General features: G+C 40.1%; 1 protein-coding gene across 1 annotated transcript; it reads left to right on the forward strand.

Moving 5' to 3' along the window:
• CEP97 (centrosomal protein 97) lies at positions 1–22390 on the forward strand. The gene is made up of 11 exons (XM_070406114.1): positions 1–87; positions 2363–2505; positions 3160–3318; positions 4556–4657; positions 6196–6309; positions 6863–7029; positions 12997–13161; positions 14737–14861; positions 15474–16242; positions 19777–19852; positions 21257–22390. The coding sequence occupies exons 1-11, from the start codon at positions 45–47 to the stop codon at positions 21959–21961; spliced, it is 2568 nt and encodes an 855-aa protein (XP_070262215.1). The 5' UTR covers positions 1–44; the 3' UTR covers positions 21962–22390.
• The last annotated feature ends 1532 nt before the right edge of the window (positions 22391–23922 follow it).

The following is a 23922-nucleotide window of genomic DNA, read 5'->3' on the forward strand; positions in this document are numbered from 1 at the left end:
GCCGCTGGAGGACGGTTGCTTGAGGTTATTAGCAAGCGGGAAGTATGGCGGCAGCGCGTGTGGACGCGGCTTTGCCTCCTGGAGAAGGTAAGGCGATCCTCACCCCTGAGTCCTAAGCCTTACTCTGTGGAACTGAAGTAAATAATTACCTGGTAGAGAAAAGAAGCATGGGTTTAGGAGTGCAGTTCTGGACCAGTTCTTTTGATGGGAGCCTGTGGACATCGCTGAGGCGCGCTGCCCTCTGGGAGTTGTAGTTCCCGTGCTCTGCCTAGCTCTGCAAGGCAGAGGCAAGGCCCGGGCGGGGGACTACAGCCCCCAAGGCTCATTGCGCGCCGGCATCCCGGATCCCGCGCTCCTTAGTCTACTTGGGTGGTGGGTTTCGGACTGCGGTGACCTTTCTAGGGTGTTTACTTTGAGTCCTGGGTGCCCAAGTGAAAACTGCAGGATCTCCCGCTCTCACGTTACTGTCCCCCTTTCCCTCGGTTCTAGAACATTCGGGACACCCTCTATCGAGCACAGCTCCCTAGACGTTGAACCCTTTCTTGGAAGTGTCCGGTGGCTCTGATAAAATCTGGCGGTGATCCAGAACCTACAGTTCTGCACCCCTGCTTCTGCCGACGGGACCCGCGGGCCGTGTTTGGTCGCTGCCCGGCGGGGCGCGGGGCGCGAGTGCGTCTGTGACCGGGAGCCGCGGGAACCGAGCTCCTTTGTTTTGGTTACAGCTCTTCCAGTTCTGAGGCTCGGCTGTGCCGTCAGTTTGAGGGCCCGGCTGTGGAGTGGAGCCTTCCTCCACGGCTTAGAACAGGGGCTCATTATATTTTGGGGGGCAGGGGAGCAATCGATGGTTCTAAGCAGTCTGTGGACTCCTCGGAATTGTGTGCAAAAGCTGTGCGTTTTCCTGGGACACAGTACACAGCTTGCTCCAAATTCTCAAAATCCCATGACTCCCTCCAGCCCCCAACCCCAAATGCTAGAAGCCATTAGATAATGGGAAAGCATTGCATCTCTTCAGGAGCGCGTTCTCGAATAATTATTTCCCTCCGTAGTCTTAATTTGGGTATAATTGTGAAATTGGCAGTTTCTCAGGGCCCCGCCTCCCTCTGATATCTGCTTCTCAAAAACTCCACCTCCCCAGCCCTCCCAAGGCAACTTAGAGTAGGAACAATTAACATTTATAGAGCACTTTTATGTGAGCTAGAAGACGTTTCCATTGCTTTTTTATTGTATTTTACATCATCTTGTTTTCTCCGTATACACCATGATAAGGCAGGTATTATTATCAAATCTATCTTACAGATTAGAAAAGTGAGCCCCAAAGAGATCAGTAACTTGCCCAAGACACCACAATGGTGAAGTAGTGGAGCCGGAATTTGAACGTCTTTTGTACCGAATTACTTTAGTGAGTGCTGTGTGCTAGGGATGGGGCTAAGTGCTCTCTTTTCATCCCCCCCCCCCTTAATTTAATGAATTAGGGGCATTATTCCCATTTGGTGGATAAATTAACTGAAGTATATACTTTGATTTGGGACACTATAGGACAGTGATGGCAAACCTTTTGAGCTTGGCGTGTCAGCATTTTGAAAAACCCTAACTTAACTCTGGTGCCATGTCACATATAGAAATTTTTTGATATTTGCCACCATAGTAAAACAAAGACTTATATTTTTTTATATTTATTTGATATATTTAAATGCCATTTAACAAAGAAAAATCGACCAAAAAAATGAGTTCAAGTGTCACCTCTGACACGCATGTCATAGATTCGCCATCACTGCTATAGGATATACTGGTAGTTAGACTGTATGCACGTTAATCTCTAGCAAAAGATGAGTTCCACTTAAAAATACTATCATTACTTAGCCACAGAATGTGGAAATACTAGTTTATGTTTAAATGTGAAGAATTCGAAAGTATTTCATCATAGAAGTTGAGTAGAATAACACAGATCTTGGTGTAATTTGATATTTCTGAGAACAAGTGAATAATTTCAATCTGTGGTCCTTTAAAACTTTATTGCTTTCATTTTAAAATCTTGATAATTATTGTGCTCTAGTGTTTTGTAACTCTGCATGGGATTTTATTAGTATAACTAGCGACCCAGTGCACAAATTCATGCACGGGTGGGGTCCCTTGGCCTGGCCTTCGATCAGGGCCAATGGGGGGTGGGGAGGGACTGCAGGAGGTTGGCTGTGGGAGTGCACTGACCACCAGGGGGCAGCTCCTGTGTTGAGCAACATAACAACTGGTCGACCGGTCATCGTTTGATTGCTTAGGCATATATATATACATATATATATATTTTCCATCCCTGTGCTCAGGGGTAATATTTGTGTTTTCTAATAGTTTCCTTTCTCTTTTCTAGGATTAGTGGTCAATTGGTCAGGGAAGGGGCTACAGAAATTAAGTGCAAACTTACCCTGTGAAGCTGACATTCATACTTTGATTTTGGATAAAAATCAGATTATCAAATTGGAAAATCTTGAGAAATGCAGTCGATTAATACAGGTAGGTATTGTATCTGGGGAAATAGTTATATTAGAACCAGTTTATTATATCTAATAAAATAACCAAGCAAAAAGTAACTGTGCAGGCTTGGAAAGTAGTAAATGTTGCCCTAAATCTTTACATGACAGTTTCTCCTGAAGATGAACACCTATGTGCTACATTTAGGGTGGACTAGAAAAAGAGGCGTTTGTTTTTAAAAAGCCAACATTTTATGTTAGCAAAATATTGTGTTAAGATAGCCTTTTACCTCATGATAGGGGTAAAGGGTTCATTCATTCAACAAATGTAATTGGGTGCCCCGTATATGTCTGGCACTGTTCTAGATTTTGACTGAGACAGTTTAAGGACTGCATTCTGTGGAGCTTGTATTCTCAAGTAGTTGCTGTGTTGACAGTGTTTTCCCTTTAGTAATTGGAAGAGATGTTATTGCTGAGGGTTATGTGTATTTTCCATTGCTTAGAAGTAGCAGCAGCAGCACCAACAAACTAATAGTTACTCTAGAATATATACCTAAACAGCATATGTGAAAAGTACAGATTGGGTTTATATATTTGGACATGTTTGGCCACATAAACAAATCTTTTTAAGCACCCTAATGTGAAAATAATCTACATATTTTATTCCGAAGAGTAATGATATGTTTCCTTTCCACAGTTGTCAGTGGCTAACAATCGGCTGGTACGGATGATGGGCGTGGCCAAACTGACCCAACTCCGGGTGTTAAATTTGCCTCATAATAGCATTGGCTATGTGGAAGGGCTAAAGGAACTAGTACATTTGGAGTGGCTGAACTTGGCAGGAAATAATCTCAAGGTGAACTGGGCTGTTTTGTTTTGTGGTTTTTTTAAGTAATTATGTTTGAGGTTTTTTCAATTTACAAAAGTATTCACTGTAAAAAATAAATTCAAGCAGTTTAGAAATGAATAGAGTAAAAAAAAAATGAAAGTGCCCACTCACACTGCAGGGATAATTTCAGTTAACGTAAACTAAAAGTATCTCATTTTGAAACACATAACACAGTAGAATATTCTTTTAAATGTGAACAAGGCATCTATTTTATACTTAGAAAAATGGATCAAACAGAATGAAATGTTAGGATAAAGACTATATTACGCTTCATTAAGCTTTAAGTAAATTTTTAATGGTATAGTGGAGAATATACAGTTTTAAAAGTGGGGTTCTGGATTCTAATCCTGCTTCCACCACTTAGGAGCTCTATAATTTTGGGCAAGTTAATAAATATCTCTGTGTCTTACTTTTTGATATGCTAGATGAGGGGACTGGGTTAAATGATATTATTAACAGCTGACTTTTATTGAACAATTAATTTAGCCTAGGTACTATTCTAAGCAGCTTAACTGTATTAACTCAGTCTCATGACAGCCTATGAGGTAGGTAGTGTCATTATGCCCATTATATCGATGAGGAAACCAAAGAGTAGAGAAGTAACTTGCCTGAGGTCACACAGCCAGGATTACAGTCAGGATTTGAATCCAGGGAGTTTGGCTCCCCTCTTAACTTGTAAAGTCCTTGCCCTCCCAGCTATCATGTGACATCACTATGGTTTCTTTAAGTTCTGGATATCTGGGATGATATGATCCTCTACTCTGAGAGCAATAATGAAGGTGGAAGCTTGCTCCATAACATTTTGCCAAATTCCATTAGCACTGCTTTCTCTTTTTCTTGCTAAGCACCACTCCTCTGCTTCCAATAATAAGCAGAGGAGCCCTAGCTGGTTTGGTTCAGTGGAAATAGCATTGGCCTGTGGACTGAAGGGTCCCAGGTTTGATTCCAGTGCCCGGGTTGGGGGCTCAATCCCCAGGAGGGTGCATGCAGGAGGCAGCTGATCGATGATTCTCTCTCATCATTGATGTTTCTATCTCTCCTTCTCCCTTCCTCTCTGAAATCAATAAAAAATATATTTTTAAAAATAAATAAATAAATAAACAAATAAGCAGAGGAGGCAGGAGACTCAGCTACAAGAAACCAAGGAAGTTGCTTTATTTTGATTTTGTTTGCGTGAACTGACATAATAATTTTCTTGTGCTAGGCCATGGAGCAAATCAATAGCTGCACAGCTCTACAGCACCTCGATTTATCAGACAATAACTTACCCCAGATAGGTGATATATCTAAGTTGGTATCACTGAAGGTAAGTGTGTGTTCTGACTGTCATTTCTGAAATTTTTTACTAAAATTACCAATAGAGAGTTATCTGTTTGACTTTAAAGCAGCCTGCTACATATGAAGAACAGACTGTGTTCATTACAATAAAAATTCTATTACAGTGTGAAACTTTTTGTTTTTAGTGTCTATAACTGATGTAATTAAAACTGGTAATTGTAATTAAGGTTAATTCTTAATTTACTATCCTTCAAAATGAAATTCCCTTCATGTCTAACCAGCCTGCTAGCAGCTTTGCAGTAAGTACATAGCATATTGGCAAGGTTGAGCATAATTATTCCTGAACATGAGCCTGTGTTCTTGACGCTCGGAATTGCTGTTGTTTTTTAGTAACAGGTATTATTAAGTTATCAAAATTATCTTCACTTTAATTTTAAAAAATAAACCTGTACCATATAGCACATTTTATGGAGGAAAATGTATCATGCAACCAAATAAGTAACAGTTGAACTCACAGCTTCAAAAGACATATGTAGGCATTTTCCATATTTTTGCTTCATTGGATATTAATATTAGATGAACTCATTAAGCTTTAGAAGAAGTGCTATTAGCTCAGCTTTCCCCACATCTTTAGCAGAACATGAAGTAGTTATTCTAAACAATTTGATTTAGTCAGATACTAAGAGAATTCAAATGAACTGAAGATGATTAAACTTTTTTTTTTTTCCTGAAATGGAGGCATGATTATCTTATTAGAATCTGGGTGTTCAGAGAGATTTTGGTTCCGCATTGTTGCTGACCTTGAGTCAGCTTCATCTGCGAGTAGCATATGCTAGTTTGATCAAGCTTTTAGTTTCCAAGAGAATACAGAGACTCTGTGGGAAAATGCATGCAGAGTTCCAGTTTGGAGCTGGTAGCAGACATGCTGATTGGTCCTCCCTTTTTCCTGAAGCAGTAGGAATGAGGACTCTCTCATCTCTAGATCATGGATAGTTTTTGCACCTTGGAGTTGGGTTCCCTGCCTGATGGGGTCTTTTGGACGCTGGCACATCATCAGGGGAATTAGAGCAAATTATGGATTGTGTGTTCCCTCCCTCCCTTTCTCCCTTCCTCTCCTCCTCCCTCCCTTCCGCTCTTCCTCCCTCCCTTTCTTTCTCCCTTCCTCCTTCTCTTTTGGAAAATTTGCTTTATACATGGTTGTTTAGAAGTGTTTTCTTTCTGTTTCTTTCTCAACCTCTATATTGATGTTTTAAAAAGTAATGAACCGTTTGTTGGAAATTGCTCAAGTTTTAATAAACTAAATTTCATGAAATGCTAGTTGCTACAACTAGCATGTGTTCTTGGACAAGTCTGTAAACTTTCTTAGGCTTAGAATGTGGACAAGAAAAGAGAGAGGACCAGACGACAACCCATGACTCTTCTACCATTAAGTCTTTGATTTGTGTGCTATGAGATGTATAATAAAATAGGTCCCTGTTTTCACACATACCATTTTGGTTTTTGTCAAAATAGACCCATTCATTTATAATCTTTTCATTTGTAAGTCATGTTGTTTTTACTTTTAAGACCCTGCTTTTACATGGAAACATCATCACCTCTCTTAGAATGGTACCGGCTTATCTACCGAGAAGTCTTGCTATCCTTTCTTTGGCGGAAAATGGAATTCGTGACTTAAATGAGGTAAAATTTGAGGGTGTTCTCTGGAAACCAAGAAGCTGCAAAGTTGTGAGAAAGGAGGAGAAACACAGGAGAAAGTTGTGAGCTCACTGTTGGACTGTGAGCCTCTTGGAAGAAACTGCATCAAGATGAAACACTGGCTCAAGCTGACCATTATTTTTCCTTCCATTTTTTTCTTAATGTCAGTGGATCATGAAGGCATAATTTCATATGTAATGTGCAGTTATTCCATTTGTAAGTGATTGGAGGTAGAGGGACATCTACACTAAAGAGCTTAAGGCACACTGTGCACCTTCCTCTGGCTGCTATTAGGTTTTCAGTTGTCTTTGCTGGGAAGCAGTGCTGATGTTTTCTAAGCGACATTGTGCAGCAAGGGCAGATGGCCATATCGTTGGAATTTGGAAGTCGGTGGATAATATAAGAGTGTTACTTGTCGCTTTTCAGAACAAGAGGGGAATTGTTACATTCTCAAATTGCCAAAGATGTGTAATCACGAAAGCCTTGCGCTTGACACTGAATAGTCCAATTTGTTCAACAGACATATCCTTTGTTCCAGATCTCTTTTTTGGCATCCTTAACTGAATTGGAACAGTTGTCGATCATGAGCAATCCTTGTGTGATGGCAACGCCTTCCATTCCAGGGTTCGACTATCGGCCGTACATCGTCAGCTGGTGCTTAAACCTCAGAGTCCTGGATGGATATGTGATTTCTCAGAAAGAAAGGTGAACATAACCTTTTTAACATCACATTTACTATGCAAGTTACTAAAAAGACCATTTCTAGCTTTCGACAGATTAATAAACTGAATATTTCTTTAAATGTGCATTTGAAATGAAGATCCTTAGTGCAGTCATATAGCAGACTCTGTGCTGCTCGCTTAGGATTTTCTATTTTTCCTAAAAAAGAATTTCAGTTCCAGATGTTGGGTCTCAGATCAGTCCCACAAAAGCTTGCAATTCACCAGATATGTAAGGCAGTATTAAGAATAACTTAGGACCCAACTACCCTTTATAACAGAGACTCTGTGGGAAAATGTATGCAGAGTTCCAATTTGGAGCTGGTAGCAGACATGCTGATTGGTCCTCCCCTTTTCCTACCTGTGAAGCAGTAGAAATGAGGACTCCCTCATCTGTAGATCGTTGATGGCTTTCGCACCTTGGAGTTGGGACCCTGCCCTGTGGGGTCTTTTGGACAGTGGCACATGATCAGTGGAATTAGAGGCTTAAGGGAGGTAAGGAACTAGGATGTGGGCAAAGTGGTTGGAGTTAGAGGGGATTGTGAGAACTGAAATGAGTTTATTCTCATCTCTGTGCCTCATTTCACTTCCTCCTCTCAATGCATATGTACATGCATTTATAGACTCAGCACATACATTCTTCCTCACCTTTTTTTGCCCTTCTGTCCTGGAGACTGGCAGCAGGCCCTTGAGGGGTTTCCTAATGAGGGGATGAGTGGCAGATCACAGGGTTTTCCTTTTCTTTTCCCTGCAGTTTCGTCTAGTTGCTGAATCGGGCGAGGGGCAGAGAGGAATAGCAACCAGGAGCTACACAGTGGTGGTGCTGGTGCGGGGTCGGGGACATATGTCAAGTCTAGTTTGCCTACCAAAAGGTGTGGCCATGTACTCATGAACCTTATTTTGTTTCAAACTGTGGGTAGTTCTAAAGCTGGAATATGGATTTACTTGGATTATCTTCTCCAGATCTTTCTTTAAGCGAAAGTAGTTGTTGGATTTTTCTGTGGGAGTAGACAACATTTTCACATGTGGGAGGCAGCATGGAGAGATGGTTAGAAATGAGAGTCTGGCATAAAGAGAGACCTGGAAGGGAGATGAGTCCTGGTGAAGAGAGACAAGAGAAGGCTTCATCACATCATTCCCTGCGGCCCATTAGCTGTGTGGCCTGGGCAGGGCCCTTGGCTTCTCCAAGCCTTAGTCTCTCATCTGTCAAATGTGGGGAATACTACCTCACTTTCAAGGTAATGAGGATAAAGGATATAAATAGCACCTGGTCATACACTAGGTGCTTAATAAATGATAAGTCATTACTTTTGGATAGGGAGTAGGGATTGAAGTGATTTGAAGGAACTAAAGCAAGTGTTAAGAAACAAAGTATTTGTTGAGTCGGTGAATAATAATACAAAGGTTATGTTTCTACACTGTGGAAGTGGTTTTAATAGGTGACTTTCAGGAAATTTGAACTTCCTGTGTAATGTTTCACAAATGTTTAACTTCAGAGACTCCAGGGAGTAGGGAACAGTGCATTCACTTGGGTAGCCTCCCTTTGTGTGAGGGTCCTGCACTGAAGTCTGGAGGGAGGCAGAGGGGGAGGGCAGCACACTAACAACCCTGTCTCAGATGAGTTCTTTTTCCCCAGATTAAAAAAACACAAAGTTTCATAATTCAGGTCTAGTCTCAAAAAGGATATTTACAAATACCCACATCATCCCCACTGAGAATATGGAACAGCCAGCACTCCAGAGATCTCCTTTGCCCCACTGCCATCATAAATCTCCCCTCCCTGCTAGAGATAACCATTGTATTGACCTTTTTTTGTTGTTGTTAATCCTCTCCTGATGATATTTTTCTGTTGATTTTTTAGAAAGAGTGGAAGGGAGGGGGAGAGACAGAGAGAGACATCGATTGGTTGTCTCCTGCACACACTCTCACTGGGGCATGAGGTTGAGCCTGCAACCGAGATACGTGTGTCAGGGCCAGCCTGACAGGTTGAGCCGGGCTGAGGTAGGGAGGTGGGAATTGAGAAAAGAAAGAAAGACAGGAGAGCGGGATCGGGAGGACTACAGCTCAAATCGAGGAACTGCAGCAAGTTTATTAACCACGCAATGCCTTTTATACACAAAACACTGAATAGGAGGTCTGTCAAGAGGAGTGTATTCTTTGTTTCTCTTAGTCTCTAAGGGAGGGACAGAGCAGAAGGACAAATTCTCGGTACAGCAAATCTCAGTAAATAGTTACAGACTTCTTGGTAAGCCATGAAAGGCTGTTCTCATTCTACAAAGGTTGCTCTCATTCTACTGATAACCGCCATCCAAACAAGTCTGGGAAAACTGTGGGTAAGGGTCCCAGCCTTGCTAGCCCCTTCAGGTGCAAGGACCGTGTCAGCTTACACCCGGTCTCCAACATACGTGCACTTGACCAGAATCTAACCTGTGACCCTTTAGTCCACCAGCCAACATTCTAACCACTGAGCCTAACCAGCTAGGGCTATTTTGACTTTTTGATAATCCAGAAAGATTATTATCTTTCCGGGTTATTATGGAGTCTTTAAATCAACCAGCTCCCGCCAGAGTAGCTGAAATTAAAAAGATGGACAATACTCACAAATAAGTGTTGGTAAGTACGTGGAGCAATTGGAACTCTCATACACTGTTCTAGGAATGTAAGTGGTTCAATCACTTTGGAAAACTGGCAGTATTTACCGAAGCTAAACATACAGATACATTCCCTGTAGCCCAACAATTTAACTTCTGGTCTATATCCTACAAAAATGGGTGCTTTGTCTACCAAAAGACATGTACAAGCGTGTTCATAGCAGCCTATTCATAATAGCTTCAAACATTGGGAGCTCTTTGGAACATTTGGGAAATGACCCAAATGTCAGTCCATAGAAGAATGGGTAAATAGAAATATTCAGACTAAAGAACCTAGATTGTTATTGATGCCACACTAGTGAGAAAATGCTGTTGCAGGTGATGTCTGAGACAACTCTGGAGTCTACACTGTACTCCCATGTTTTAGAGTATCTCTGGCAATATGCTATTCGGGGCGGGAGGAATTAGGCTAAGGGAAAACTATTGTCTTAAAAATCTTTGAGTAGCCTGCGCAGTGTTCAAAACGTCCTCCTGGTCAACCTTGGGGATTGTCCTGAGGATAAGAAGGACTTCAGTTTTCATATGTACTCAGCCTGTTATTTCCTAAAAACATCCAGATTAAATTTTTCTCCCTCATGAAAAGTATCCTAGGTTCTTGGATGACTTCAGGTAGCCACATCTTAAGTGTGTGTGTCATAGAAAGAGTCACTGAGCAGTCACCCACCCTGTGGTGCTTTGGCTAGTGCTTTCTGTGGGAGAAGGGCACCTGTGGAAAGACCAGCACCTTTGTATAACACCTGAGAATTTGGATTTCTTTCTGAATTTGTTTCCATCTGTTTTACTATTTACAGGACACAACTACGCTTCTATTGCTTAGAGATCAGAGCCTAGTTAGGAAGCAGAACTTTGGAGATGTTTCTTTTTTTTTGAAAAGATATTCAAAATATAGGGAAGTAGAGAGTGTACCTAACATAGGAACATCTCGGTACCCACCATGCAGCCTCCAGAGTTACCAGCATTTTGCCGATCCTGTTTCATCTATCCCCCACTTTTGTTGTTACAATATTTTATTTTATTTATTTATTTTTTTAATATTTTATTGATTTTTACAGAGAGGAAGGGAGAGGGATAGAGAGTTAGAAACATCAATGAGAGAGAAACGTTGATCAGCTGCCTCCTGTACACCTCCCACTGGGGATGTGCCCGCAACCAAGGTACATGCCCTTGACCGGAATCAAACCTGGGACCCTTAAGTCCGCAGGCCGACGCTCTCTCCACTGAGCCAAACCGGTTATGGCTTGTTAGAGTATTTTAAAAGCAAATACCAGTATCATTTTATTCAGTACCCTTTTTTTTAAAGAGCAGGTTGTTTTCAATTTTCTCTTTTAATAGTTGTTACTTCTGTTATATTATGTAAACTGTTCCTTTAATTTCAAGAGAAATATAATATTCCAGTGATTTGAAAGTCATGTTATAGCTGAATGAGTGTTAATTTTGTTTTTCTTTTTGTTGGCAATGGTATCTTAATTGGCAGGGAGTTTTTTTACCCAGGAGAAAATTTTATGGATTAATACATTTGTATAGTGGTATGTTTTTGATGAATGAAAAGCAAAGGCAAGAAGAACATTTTACATTCACTGATGCTCCACAGTTTATAGTTTTTCTCACACTTATACTGTGGAGCACTGGAGCCTGAGCCTTCTTTGTCTTTTTACTTTTGTTGCTCCTTCGTCCCAGACTACACGCCATCTACAACATGGAAGTGTTGCTTGCTGGTTATGTTCAAGTTGGCAGTTGCCATTTGCTGTGGACCTTTTTGGAGGGAGAGCTTTTCAACAAGGGATTTGCTTGGCAGAACTTATGGAAACTTAGAGCAGATTTCATGAAGATTCTGAATGATCTTTATTTTAACTGTTTTCCTGAAATAGAACAAACATTTTATTAGACTAAGAATGGGTTACCTGACTTGAGTTAATCTACTTGGCATACGACGGATCTCACTGAAGGAAATAGTCTTTCCTTTCTTGTGACCCTGGAAGATCGCTAACTAAACTTGTGATATTGTATTGCACCATGACTCTTTTGCAGGATTTAACCAGTTATCAAGAGGACAGTTTCTCTTCAGTCTATAATAGACCTTGGGTGGCTTGACAGTTTTGGACAGTACAGTTTATATGATGTGGATACCTTGATATGAAGGTCCAAGAAAATAGTCGTGAATTGGAAGTGATTTTCAAACTATCTGCAATGCTTAGTTAATTGTATAAAAACAGAGAAACAAAGTATATCAAAATGATCCAACCTCAACTTCAATTTGAGGGCCAAGTTTAAGAATGGCAAAATTAAGGCAATAGCATGTTAAACAAAAATAAGTAAACCAATTCAAATATGTGTCTATATATATAAAAGCCTAAGTGACCCTTACAACCTGTCAACTGAACAACGGGTCGACCAGTCGCTATGATGACACACTGACCACCAGGGGGCAGATGCTCAACACAGGAGCTGCCCCCTGGTGGTCACTGTGCTCCCACAGCCAACCTCCTGTGGTTGGCCAACCTCCTGCGGTCCCCCCCCCTGGCTGGGCCCCAATTGGCCCTGATCACTGGCCAGGCGGAGGGACCCCACCCATGTACGAATCCGTGCACAGGGACTCTAGTGGAAAAATAAACAGTAATAGAATGACCTCCCACAAATCCAATATCAAACTTCAGTGGTTTTCAACTCATGGCCAACCTTGTTCATTTAAACATACTTCACCTATTCCTCTTCTCCTGTGTTACTTTTTTTTTTTTTTTTTTTATATATTTTATTGATTTTTTACAGAGAGGAAGGGAGAGAGATAGAGAGTTAGAAACGTCGATGAGAGAGAAACATCGATCAGCTGCCTCCTGCACATCTCCCACTGGGGATGTGCACGCACTCTTGTGTTACTTTTAAGCAGATCTCAGATTACATATAATTTCATCTGTGAATATTTCAGTATATATCTCTAAAAGGTAAGGGCTCTTCAAAAAATAACTGTAATACTATTATCACATGTCATCTGTAATATATTTGGGTACTTCAGTTTAACAGTGAATGGAGGGAATACGTATTGCTTCTTTGAAAATAATTTTGAAATATTTGGAACCATTAGTACAAATCTATGGAAATGCCCCTAAGCAAGAAAAAAGATTTGAGTCATGTTAAGAGTAAGGGGAGTGAATCAGAAGAATCGATTAAAAGTTGAGTGAGTTTTATTTATGAAAAACATCCAACAATGCTATAAAGGTAATTAAGATGGGAGATCATGTTGCTTAAAATTGTATACTAGTACTATCTACCTGGTGTCACCTTCTCTTTATGTCCCCCAATTCCAGTTTGAAAGCTGAATGGCTCTATAGTCAAGGCAAAGGGAGAGCATATCGGCCTGGCCAGCATGTCCAGCTTGTCCAGTATCTAGCTCTGGTCTGTCCTCTCACTTCTACACTGGGTCTTCAAACAGCAGAGGATGCCAAGCTAGAGAAGATTCTGAGCAAGCAGAGGTGAGCCCACTTGTTGATAGCAGCTAATGAATTCACAGTGAAAATACCTCTGAGTCTTTGCTGCGGGGTCAGTAGGACTGAGGCCAGTGCCACAGCCCACATTTCTGAGCGTTTTGGCCCCTTGTCACTGCAGCAGTCGGGCAGGGAACTGAACCACACAGTGCAGTCCAGTTTGCTCTACAGCAGCCGCATTGCTAATCATGCCTGGGGAGAGCCAAGCAGTATGGGAGAATGGAATTTTTTAAAAAATGCATCTGTTCTTTTAATGTAGCTGTTCCTTTTGGGTTTTTAAATACATTAAGAAGTATAGCTAACAACAAGTGTTAGTGAGGATATGGAGAAAAGGAAACCCTTGTGCACTGTTGGTGGGAATGCAGACTGGTGCAGCCACTGTGGAAAGCAGTATGGAGTTACCTCAAAAAATTAAAAATGGATCGGCCTTATGACCCAGGGATTCCACTTCTGGGAATTTATCCAAAGAAACCCAAAACACCAATTTGAAAGAATATATGTACCCGTATGTTCATTGCAGCATTATTTACAACTAGTGGCCTGGTGCACAAAATTCGTGGCGCGGGGGGGGGCGCTGTCCCTCAGTCCGGCCTGCACTCTCTCCAATCTGGGACATCCCTCTTGTAATCCGGGACCACTGGCTCTTAACCGCTCACCTGCCTGTCTGCCCAATTGCCCCAACCATTCTGCCATTCTGCCTGCCATCCTGCTCACCCCCAACTGCCCCCCCTCCCCGCCAGCCTGCTTGCCCCAACTGTCCCCCCCCCGCTTGCCTGCTCGCCCCCAACTGCCCTCCCCCCCCGCCAGCCTGATCACCCCCAACTGCCCTCCCCTCCTGGCCTGATTGCCCCTAACCTCCTCTGCCTCAGCCCCGCCACCATGGCCTTGTCCGGAAGGATGTCCGAAAGGTCTCCCGGTCTAATTAGCATATTACCCTTTTATTAGTACAGATAGCCAAGATTTAAAGCAGCCCAAGTGTCCATTAGTAGACAAGTAGATGGAAAAACTGTGGTACATTTACACAATGTAATACTACTATGCCGTAAAAAGGAAGAACATTTTATCCTTTGCAACAGCATGGATGGACCTAGAGAACATTATGCTAAGTGAAATAAGCCAGTCAGAGAAAGACAAGTATCATATGATTTCACTCATATGTAGAATTTAATGAATTAACTGAACTACCAAGCAAAGAAAGCAGGCAGACAGCTTTGGAGGGGGAGGGGAGAGGGGAGAGGGGGAAGGGATGGGTGTGGGGGGGATTGAGCAAAAAAGAAGAAAAGAAATATAGCTAGAAACATTAAGTGGTTACTTTTATTTTTTTTAAATCAGAGATCCTGCCTTAAATGTTTGTACAAGTGTATGTATATGAGTTGTCTGTGTGATTTAAAAATAAGTTCCCTAACCCTTCCTATCCAGTGCTTTCGAATGAGACTTTGTAATTTGGTGGTGACTAGAGGTATCTACTTTGAAGATTGTAAACTTCTACCTTTCTGATAGGAAGCAGAAAAGCTTGCTTTTCTGGGTGTTTGTTAAATCACATCCGATGTTGTTGACTTTTAGGTTTCATCAGAGGCAGTTAATGAACCAAAGCCAAAATGAAGAGTTGTCTTGTCTTCCTCCTACTGAAACAAAGGCACCAGAGCATTCAAGCCCCCTTCAAGATTGCCAGACAGTCCAGGAGTGCGGTAAGAAAGTAATTAATCTGTTTTCGTCAAGTTATTTGATCTGTTGAGCATCATAAAACAGAAAAGGTGCATATTTTCATAATTTTTATTAGTTTTTAACTTAAGTGGTCATTTGGATCTTACATTTTATATATACATGTATACACACTCATACATAGGTATATATATATCATAAATATTTTATTTCTAATTTTAAAAATTCAGAGCACTGCTACTTTTTGTATTGGTCTGATACTTTGATTATTCTTATAATTATTGAAAGAATTTATTTTCTTAAAAATATTTGGTTTGATGTTTTAGGCTTATTGGAGGAATCAATGAAGGCATTTTATTGCATTTTACTCTATTTCAAGGATTAAATTTTCTTAAAAAGATATAACTAAAAAATACGTCTTAACTCACACAAACAAATAATATGTGAGGTGATTGATGTTTTAATTAACCAGATGTCAGGAATCTTTCACAATATATACATATATTAAATCACCACAATATATACTTACAATATCTTACAATTTTGTATGTCAATTACACCTTGATGGAGCTGAAATTTAAAAAAACAAAAACTTTACATATGTAGTGGTTTAAATGATACTTTGTTGATTCTTTTAGACCCCGTCATCCAAGTAAATTCTTGGGTTGGGATAAGCAGTAATGATGATCAATTATATGCCGTTAGGAGTAACTTTCCAGCCTCTCTACACACTACAAAGTATTCTCGAAATGACCTTCACCTGGAAGACATACAGACAGATGAGGACAAGTTGAACTGTAGTCTTCTCTCTTCAGAGTCTACTTTTATGCCGGTTGCATCAGGACTCTCCCCAGTATCACCTACAGTTGAGCTGCGGCTACAAGGCATTGACTTGGGCCTAGAAGATGGTACAAATGACTCTGTGAAAGGGCAGGAAGACCAGGAATTGGGTAAAGAAGAGGAAAAAGCTTTGTGGGCTACAAATGAGAATTCTGTTCAAATGATGAAAAGTGCAGTCAGTGCAGAGGTCAGTGAGAAAGATGGGCTGGTACCTTGCCCTGAGCTAGCAGTAGTCAGTGCTCTCTCGAAAGTTGACATGCACAGCCTTTTATCTTCTCCTGAGCCAGTTGGACACAGTGTCTTACATACAAAACCAGACAGAAAAGAAACCATATCTGAAACTGCTTCAGAAGAGCTTCCTTGCGGGGCTTTCCCCCAGAGCTCTGTTGCTTTGGGACGAGATCAAGTTGCCCTTCAGAAACTGAATGAAGCAGCCACCACACTGCAGGCCTGTTGGCGGGGCTTTTATGCCAGGAACTATAGCCCTCAAGCTAAAGGCGTGCGCTATGAAATCCGCCTGCGCAGAATGCAGGAGCACATTGTTTGCCTCACCGATGAAGTAAGGAGGTGAGTCAAAAGTCCTGTCAGGTGCTGTTTTGTTGGTTTAGGGGCGTCATTCTTAGAGCTGATTTGGAACACTGAATCAGTGTTGTGCTCAGGACACATTCATACCACCTTGCACACTTGGCTAACTTGTCTCCTACAGTACACTGAAAGCATCTTGAGGGCAGACACTGTCACATGCATCTCCATGTCGGTACATAGAAGCAGCATAGCAGTAATGTTGAGTGAATACATGCCTTATAAGGCATCTCTAAACCTAAACACAAAAAGGTACAGAAAATGTAGAAAAACTGGATAAGTATAAAAATGAGAAGATGAGAAAGCCTGCATAGAACTAACTAGGTGACCTGAGAATTAAAAGAGCAGGAATTTAAAAGGGATTAAAATACTGGGGCAATGGTAGGAATTATGCCTTAATTCCATGGCTCATTTGTTTTATTGACTGCTAACTCAGAAAAATTAGGATTTCAAAATTTATTTTGAGTCTTAGTATTCTAGCCAGCAATATCTATTAATAGTATCAGGTGGGAGAGGAGAAGGCAGTAAATGAGACTGAGAAGGAACAGCCAGAGTGGGAAAAAAACCACTGGAGTGTGTCCCAGCTCCAACAGGGAAATGTGTTGGGAGAGAAGAGAGGTGCTGTAGGGAGGATAGAGAAGTGTACATTAGATTGAGAAGCGGGGGTTATTGATGGCTGTGTTGGGGCTCCAAGATGATCTTCAGGTTTGGTGATTTGCTAAAAGGACTCTGGAAAGCTATCCTGTTCGTGATTATGGTTTATTATAATGAAAGGATAGGATACACATTAAGGTCAGCATAGGAGAAAGATGGATGGGGCAGAGTCCAGGAGAGACCTGGCACCAGCTTCTCGGTGTCCTCTCCTGGTGGAGTTGTACAGGTAGGGCTTAACTCTCCCAGCAGTGATGTGTGACAATACCTGGGAAGCACTGCCAACCAGGGAAGTCACTCTCAAGTCTTCATACCCAGGGTTTTTATTAGGGGTTAGTCACATAGACAGTGACTGACCTTCACTATTCAGACTGATACAGGGTGAGCAAAAACACTTACTCACCAGCCCTGGCCAGGTAGTTCAGTTGACTAGAGTGTTGTCCCAATACGCCAAGGTTGTGAGTTCGATCTCCAGTCAGGGTACATTATGAGAATCAACCAGTGAGTGCATAAGTAAGTGGAACAACAAACTGATGTTTCTCTCTTCTCTCTCTCTCTCTCAAATCAATAAGTAAAACTTAAAAAACAAAACACTTATTCACTAGAAAGCACAGCGTCAGCATAAACTATTTGGTTTAGTTCAAAGTCCCACCTATGTATACAGATACTCTTACCAGATGGGACATTCCAAGGGCTTAGGTTCCAAGGGCTTACAGGTTACCTCCTGGGAGCCAATCAAGGGCGCTTTTGTCTTTAGAATACATAGAGTTTGAACACCCCAGGCTGCTGAATTAACCTTTTTTGCCCAGTGAGGTTCTGAAGAACAGCTTTGGTGGCATTGTGGGATGATAGCAGTTTGGAATAGGTTGAGAGTGAAAGAGAGGTAAAAAGTAAGTGTAGCTAACTCTTTTGGGATGTGTTGCTGTGAGGAAGAGAAGAGCTGGAGGAGAATATGGAGTTAAGGGGAAAAAATTAAAGATAGGAGATAAAGAGCATGTTTATGTATTGATGGAAATGATTCGATAGAGAGGGAAGAACTGACGGTGCAGAGGAAAGAAAGACATGCAGGCTTGAAGTTTTGGAAAAGATTAGAGAGGAAGGGATCCAGTGTGCAAGTAGAGGGAGTGGGCCGAGGCTGGAGCAGATAGACGGTATAGGTTTGATGCTGAGGAATAGGCAAGTCCTGTGTGATGGATGCCTCTCCTTCTTGAATCGTGATGTATAAGATGTGGTCAACATTTAAAAATGAAGAGAGGAGTGAGGGTGTTGGAGGTTTATGGAGAGAGGTGTGAGGTGTGAGGTATTCGTTTTAAAAATGAACTTATAAGGGGAATGGAGGAGAATTGCTGGACAGTGTGAGGAAAACTTAAAACAATAGGTCAGGTTGTATGATTTTCATCAGTTCTCGGCTGTTCTATTCTGATGGGGGTGGTTACTTTGGTCCATACAGGAATGATTTTTCCTAGGTGTGTATGGAAGGGGAAAGAGGGAAGGGCAAGGAGTCGAAGGTATTTGGGGATGATTATTATAATGATGGGTCTTGGCATTTAAACGAGGTAAGAGCCCGGCTGGCGTGGTTCAGTGGTTGAGCATCCACCTATGAACCAGGTCTAGGTGAAGATTAGATGTCTAGATTGTTGCACTGGGGTGGAAGAGCAGGTGAACTGGGAAGATGGGAGGTAGTGGTTTGTGTGGGTACTTTCAACCATTTTTTTAAAATGGTGTAGTCAAAATAAATGACTGGGACTAGTGAGACAATGAGAAGGAGTGATGAGGGTGGATTATTCTTAGAGCATCCATGGGAATGTTGAGGTCTCCACAAATGATGACGGGAATGGGGTAGTGAGAAAGACTGTGCTGAGACTTCAATGAATGGGGGCAGATAATGGGAAATCAACATTTGAAAAGAGTTTGGGAGGTTTAGTTCCTCAAGGAGGAAGGTAAAGAACAGTTTGTACACATCAGTGAGAAGTAGTCTCCTGACCCTAATGGACAAGTGAAAAAGATACCTTCCACTTGAGAGGGCTACAGTGCCCTCAGAAGTGTGTCTGATTTGGTCAAGGAAAAGTTCACCTAAGAGGTTGACTATACAGGGTGGGGCAGAAGTAGGCTTACAATTGTGAATACGCAAAAATACAGAATTCATTATTGTATTATTATTGATTAATTATTGTATTATTTTCCTCATGAACAACTGTAAGCCTACTATCCTGTATAAGGGAGCTGGCTACTTACAATTTAGGAGTCTCAGATGGCACAGAAGAAGAGCTTGGGGGGCTAGAGAATGTGAGGAATTGGGTCAGAGATTCAGAACAAGATAATGGTTACAGTCTGGGAGATAATGGGCAGCTAGGGGAGCCTTAGATGTGTGATAGGCATAAGTATGGAGAGGGTGGCAGTGAGCCCAGGGTCTGACTTGAATGAGTAAGGGGAAGTGATGGGAAGAGGTGGAGGTGGCTTATTGGTGAGAGCAAGAAGCTTATGAGGAACTGGAGCAAACTGAAGTTTGGTGGGATTAGTCCTGCTAGTCTAGAGGGTGTTTCTCCTATTCCTTAACTCCTTTCTGCAGCTGATGCCTCTCTTGTGTTTGGGTGGGAAATTGAGGCCAAATAAAGAGCCATTTAATATTGTATTTTTCATCACTGGCAATACTTTGTGGAACCAATATAATCTGAATTTCAGTCCCATCTCATTTGATTTCTTTGTTCAGTCATAGTTTAAAACTTGTTCCAGCTTAGATATTTTAAAAGTAAAAAGGTCTGTTATTTGGTTTTTAATGTCTGCAGTGCATGTGCTTATTAGTTGTTACAAGAAGTGCAAGTCAAAGCACCCTTCCTTGTGTCAATAATGGAATTTGAATTATTATAGATTAAGAAAAGAAAGAGATGAAGAACGTATTAAAAATTTTGTACAAGAAGAGGCTGTCAAATTCCTTTGGAACCAGGTAAACTCCTTCCTGCTGATTTACCTAATGTGTGAACAAAGAAAAGTTGTATATTAATTAGGTAATCATAGAGCAGTTAGGCATACTAAGCACCCTTCCCCAGGTCAAGGATGTAATCTGTACTCTTTGCCACTAACTTGGAACTAGGACGTGGTCTTTGTTACATTTTACTTAATCTGAAAAATATTATTATAATTTTGACAGGAAGATAAAGAAGTATAAAGATGAAGCAAGTGACTAAATTGAGGGACGTTGTTATAACTTTTCAATACATAGGTATAAAAACCCAATTTGAAGTTTTATGTAATTATCTTGTCTTATCCTTTGGTAATATTTGAATGAAAAGTGACTAACATGATTTTTGATAGTTACAATATGCATGTCCTAAAACGATACATGACTTCTTGGGAGAGAAAGTTTGAATCTTATAATAGCACACTTTAGGGACAGTGCAGACAGTTGATTTTACTATAATTATATTCCATCAAATATTTTTTAAGATAATTCCTTGGAAATATTTTTATATAAGAATTTCTTGTAATAGGGTCTTAATACTGTAAAATTCAAAAAAACCTTTTTAAGGTTTTATAATTACTGTTACTAGGGGTGTGCTTAACTAAATTTTATAATAACGATACTGTGGGATGCTATGGAATAGTTAAAAATAACTGGACTGACATGGAAAAATCTCCAAGATAACGCTGCTCAGTGAAAAACAGCAAATTGCAGAACTTGATGCTCTACTTGATTTTTAAAACTCACTTTGTATTTGAAAATATATAGTAAAATGTCTGGAAGGATAAATATCAAACCGCTATCAATGATTACCTTGGAGGATAGTCAAAGGGAAACTAAAAAATTCTACATATTACCTTTTTTTGTTGTAGATGTTATAGTAAAATTTTGACATCTTCATTGTACTTGAAAAATGTAAAGGTCATATTACCAAGAACTCAGGGTGTTGGGGGTATTTTTTAGTTGTATATACAATATTGTTAGATAATATTTAAACTCTTATTCCAAATGGATATCTAAAATGAAACTCTACTTATATTAGAGAGCCTACTTATATTAGTAGACTCTAATCTGTCTAATTATGTGGACCTCAGTGTATATTGAGTACATATTGACCCCTTAGTCAGCTAGACATGTGCTGTTGTACTTCTGATTGTTTTTCCAGTAAAAGCAAGAGAATTGCTTTGGGCCAAGGACGTGTACCATTGTGCCAGCCTGGTTTAGATGAGAGGTGCTTTGAAAAGGGTAAGGGAAGTCAGGATGCTTCTAGCTCCAGTTTTGCTGCCTCCATTTACCAACTTAATGTGTGTTGGGAATAAAGCTCAAAGGACAATTATAAAATAGGCATGACTTTTATTTTATAATGAAACTACATCCTTTGGTTCATAGGTAAGGTCTCTGCAAGCTTGGCAACAGACTATGGACCAGCGTCTAAGTTCCTGGCATACCGATGCTCCTCCTATATCAACTACTCTGGTGCCCTCTGAACCTGCATTATTCCCCCAAAGCCAGGAGCCCTCTTCTGATCAAAATTTGGACTGGTTTGTTGCTCCTGATGAAGCTCCTCAAAAGAAATCCTTACCGGAATTTCCAGACTCTGGTTTTCATTCCTCCCTAACAGAAGAAGTTCACTGTTTGCAGGATTCTTTGGATTTTGAAAAAAGTTCCGGAGAAAGCACTGAAAGTTCAATAACAGGGAATTCCACTGACACAGTCAGGCATCGCAGAAAGTCAGGTGTAGCGGACATTAGCGAAGAACATGGTGAGTGGAGTAAGGAAAGCTCAAGCAGTGAGCAGGATAATAATCTGCTTGAACAGTATTTAACTTCAGTTCAACAGCTGGAAGACTCAGAGGAGAGGACAAATTTTGCTGAAGAGGCAGGAGATAGTACGCTCCACATAGCTCAATCCCCTGAAAAGTTAGATGCCTTGTCTGACAATGCTTCTGTAGATGGTACTCATGTCATATCTCCTGCTTTGCAAGATGAAATCAGCCAGACACCAGAGGATTGTAAATTAAATGCAGAAGTTGAAGGGCAGCAGTCAGAGTGTGATTCTGCATTTCAGGTGTTGCATGTTGGTATTACTGTGTAGCATCCCTGGGTGCTTAGGAAGCAGAATCTACTTAATTTTTCTTAGGAATATTTTCAGTTGCTTTTCTTTCTTTTTTTTGAAGGGGAATTTGAATATACCCTCACTTTTGTTATTATTTATATAGAATGTATATTCTTGTCTCATATTTTCCATATTCTAGATACTGAAGTCAATCTTCATATCGACTGGGTTAGCCTTTTTTACTTAGCTGTAATGTATCAAGCAATATTTATATTGGAAGCTATAGGCACTTTATTTCTTAACTGATTGCATCAGTAGTGTTTCTGCTTTTTTATGTATTCATTTGCTTTCAAAAACAAATTAGAATATCTTAAGTAGGATAGAAAAATTTACCTTAAAGCTATAAATAAGAGAATTTGACTCCTCTGTGTGAGGAAATTAATTGTGTGGTTAAGAATGCAATTAGTTGCCGAAACCGGTTTGGCTCAGTGGATAGAGCGTTGGCCTGCGGACTGAAAGGTCCCGGGTTCGATTCCGGTCAAGGGCATGTACCTGGGTTGCGGGCACATCCCCAGTGGGAGATGTGCAGGAGGCAGCTGGTCGATGTTTCTCTCTCATCGATGTTTCTAACTCTCTATCTCTCTCCTTTCCTCTCTGTAAAAAATCAATAAAATATATTAAAAAAAAAAAAAAAAAAAAAAAAAAAAAGAATGCAATTAGTTAAAATAAAGGTAAACAACATATATGAGGATTGTGAAGTATTGAAATTTGCCAGCCTCCTTCGGGGAAGACCTTGTGTTTTAAGCCTTTTTCCTCCCTTAGGAGTCAAGGAAAACTTTCTTATAGGCAAATAGGAGAAGAAGGTAAGATTATAGAATTTTTCAGTAGGGATGATTAAATTGTCTCATGGAAAACTTTAGTTTATATCATGTATCAGTTTTAACATATGAAGCCAAATGTTCCATCCAAAATTAAAATCAAGCTTATTTAAAGAGGCAATATAAGAATATTTCTCTCAGATATGAAGAAAGCAAATACACTAGGCTTTATTCATTTGGAAAAATGTCATGACAAACATTTGTTATCTTCTCATTTAGTCCTTTTTTTTACCTCACAGATAAGTATGCGTGTGCCAATATATTGCCAGAAATTCATGTCTGTTCATCTTGTATACTGCTTTATATTTGCATTTGTATTTCAGCAGAAGATCTGTGTCATTTAGTTCACGTTTGATTTCTGTGTCTTAATGAAGAACATTTAAAATGATACTAGTGGTAGAATATGGTGACTTTTTTTTTAAGAATTATTTTCTATCTCAATCTCTGAAAAAGGTGCCACATTTGCAAGACAGTTTAACAGTGAATAAAAAGAATAAACCTCACTTATTTTTGCTTGTTAAAAAGAATATATATCTGCAACTCTGGAAAGAAGTGATAATATTGTGTTTGAATATTACAAGTACATGTATATGCAAATCAAGGATACTTTTTTGGTATTTTAATCTTTGAGAATGTTCTAATACAATTAAACAATTCATATCTGATTTTTCCCAATCTGTGGACATACAACTATTTGAAATGAAGGCAATACTTATTCTCTAAATTTAGGTGCTAAATACCTATTTATTCTGTGACAGTCGTAGGTCCCCTTCTTTAAAGTTATATATAATAAAAACTTCTGATCCTTCAAGAATAAGGTCAGGAATCACATGTTATTCTTTGCTGGTAGTTAGAAACATTTCTCCAGTATGGGTAAGATGTATTTTTCTCAGTTTATAAATATGTAGCACTCAGGTTAAGAAGACTTGAATTTCATTCTCAGAAATCCAGAATCTCTTGAAAAGGAATTATTTTCTATCTCTTATAAACTGAACAGCAGTCTTATGTTCAAAAGTATTTTTCCTAGTGAAGCTTGTGTAATGTTGAAAGCATGTTAAATAAAAATAGAATTTTTTGCTTTTTGAATAATGCTAATTTTATGAATGATTTTTAATTTCTTCT

This window comes from Myotis yumanensis, unplaced genomic scaffold (genome assembly GCF_028538775.1).
Source record: "Myotis yumanensis isolate MYYU_CA2020_CCGP unplaced genomic scaffold, mMyoYum1.0.hap1 SCAF_2, whole genome shotgun sequence".
In the NCBI taxonomy this organism is placed as follows: Eukaryota; Metazoa; Chordata; class Mammalia; order Chiroptera; family Vespertilionidae; genus Myotis; species Myotis yumanensis.

Coding starts and splice junctions, on each gene's coding strand:
- CEP97 (XM_070406114.1), top strand. CDS start 45: ATGGCGGCAGCGCGTGTGGACGCGGCTTTGCCTCCTGGAGAAG. Junction 88..2,362: donor GGCTTTGCCTCCTGGAGAAG/GTAAGGCGATCC, acceptor TCTCTTTTCTAG/GATTAGTGGTCAATTGGTCA. Junction 2,506..3,159: donor AATGCAGTCGATTAATACAG/GTAGGTATTGTA, acceptor TCCTTTCCACAG/TTGTCAGTGGCTAACAATCG.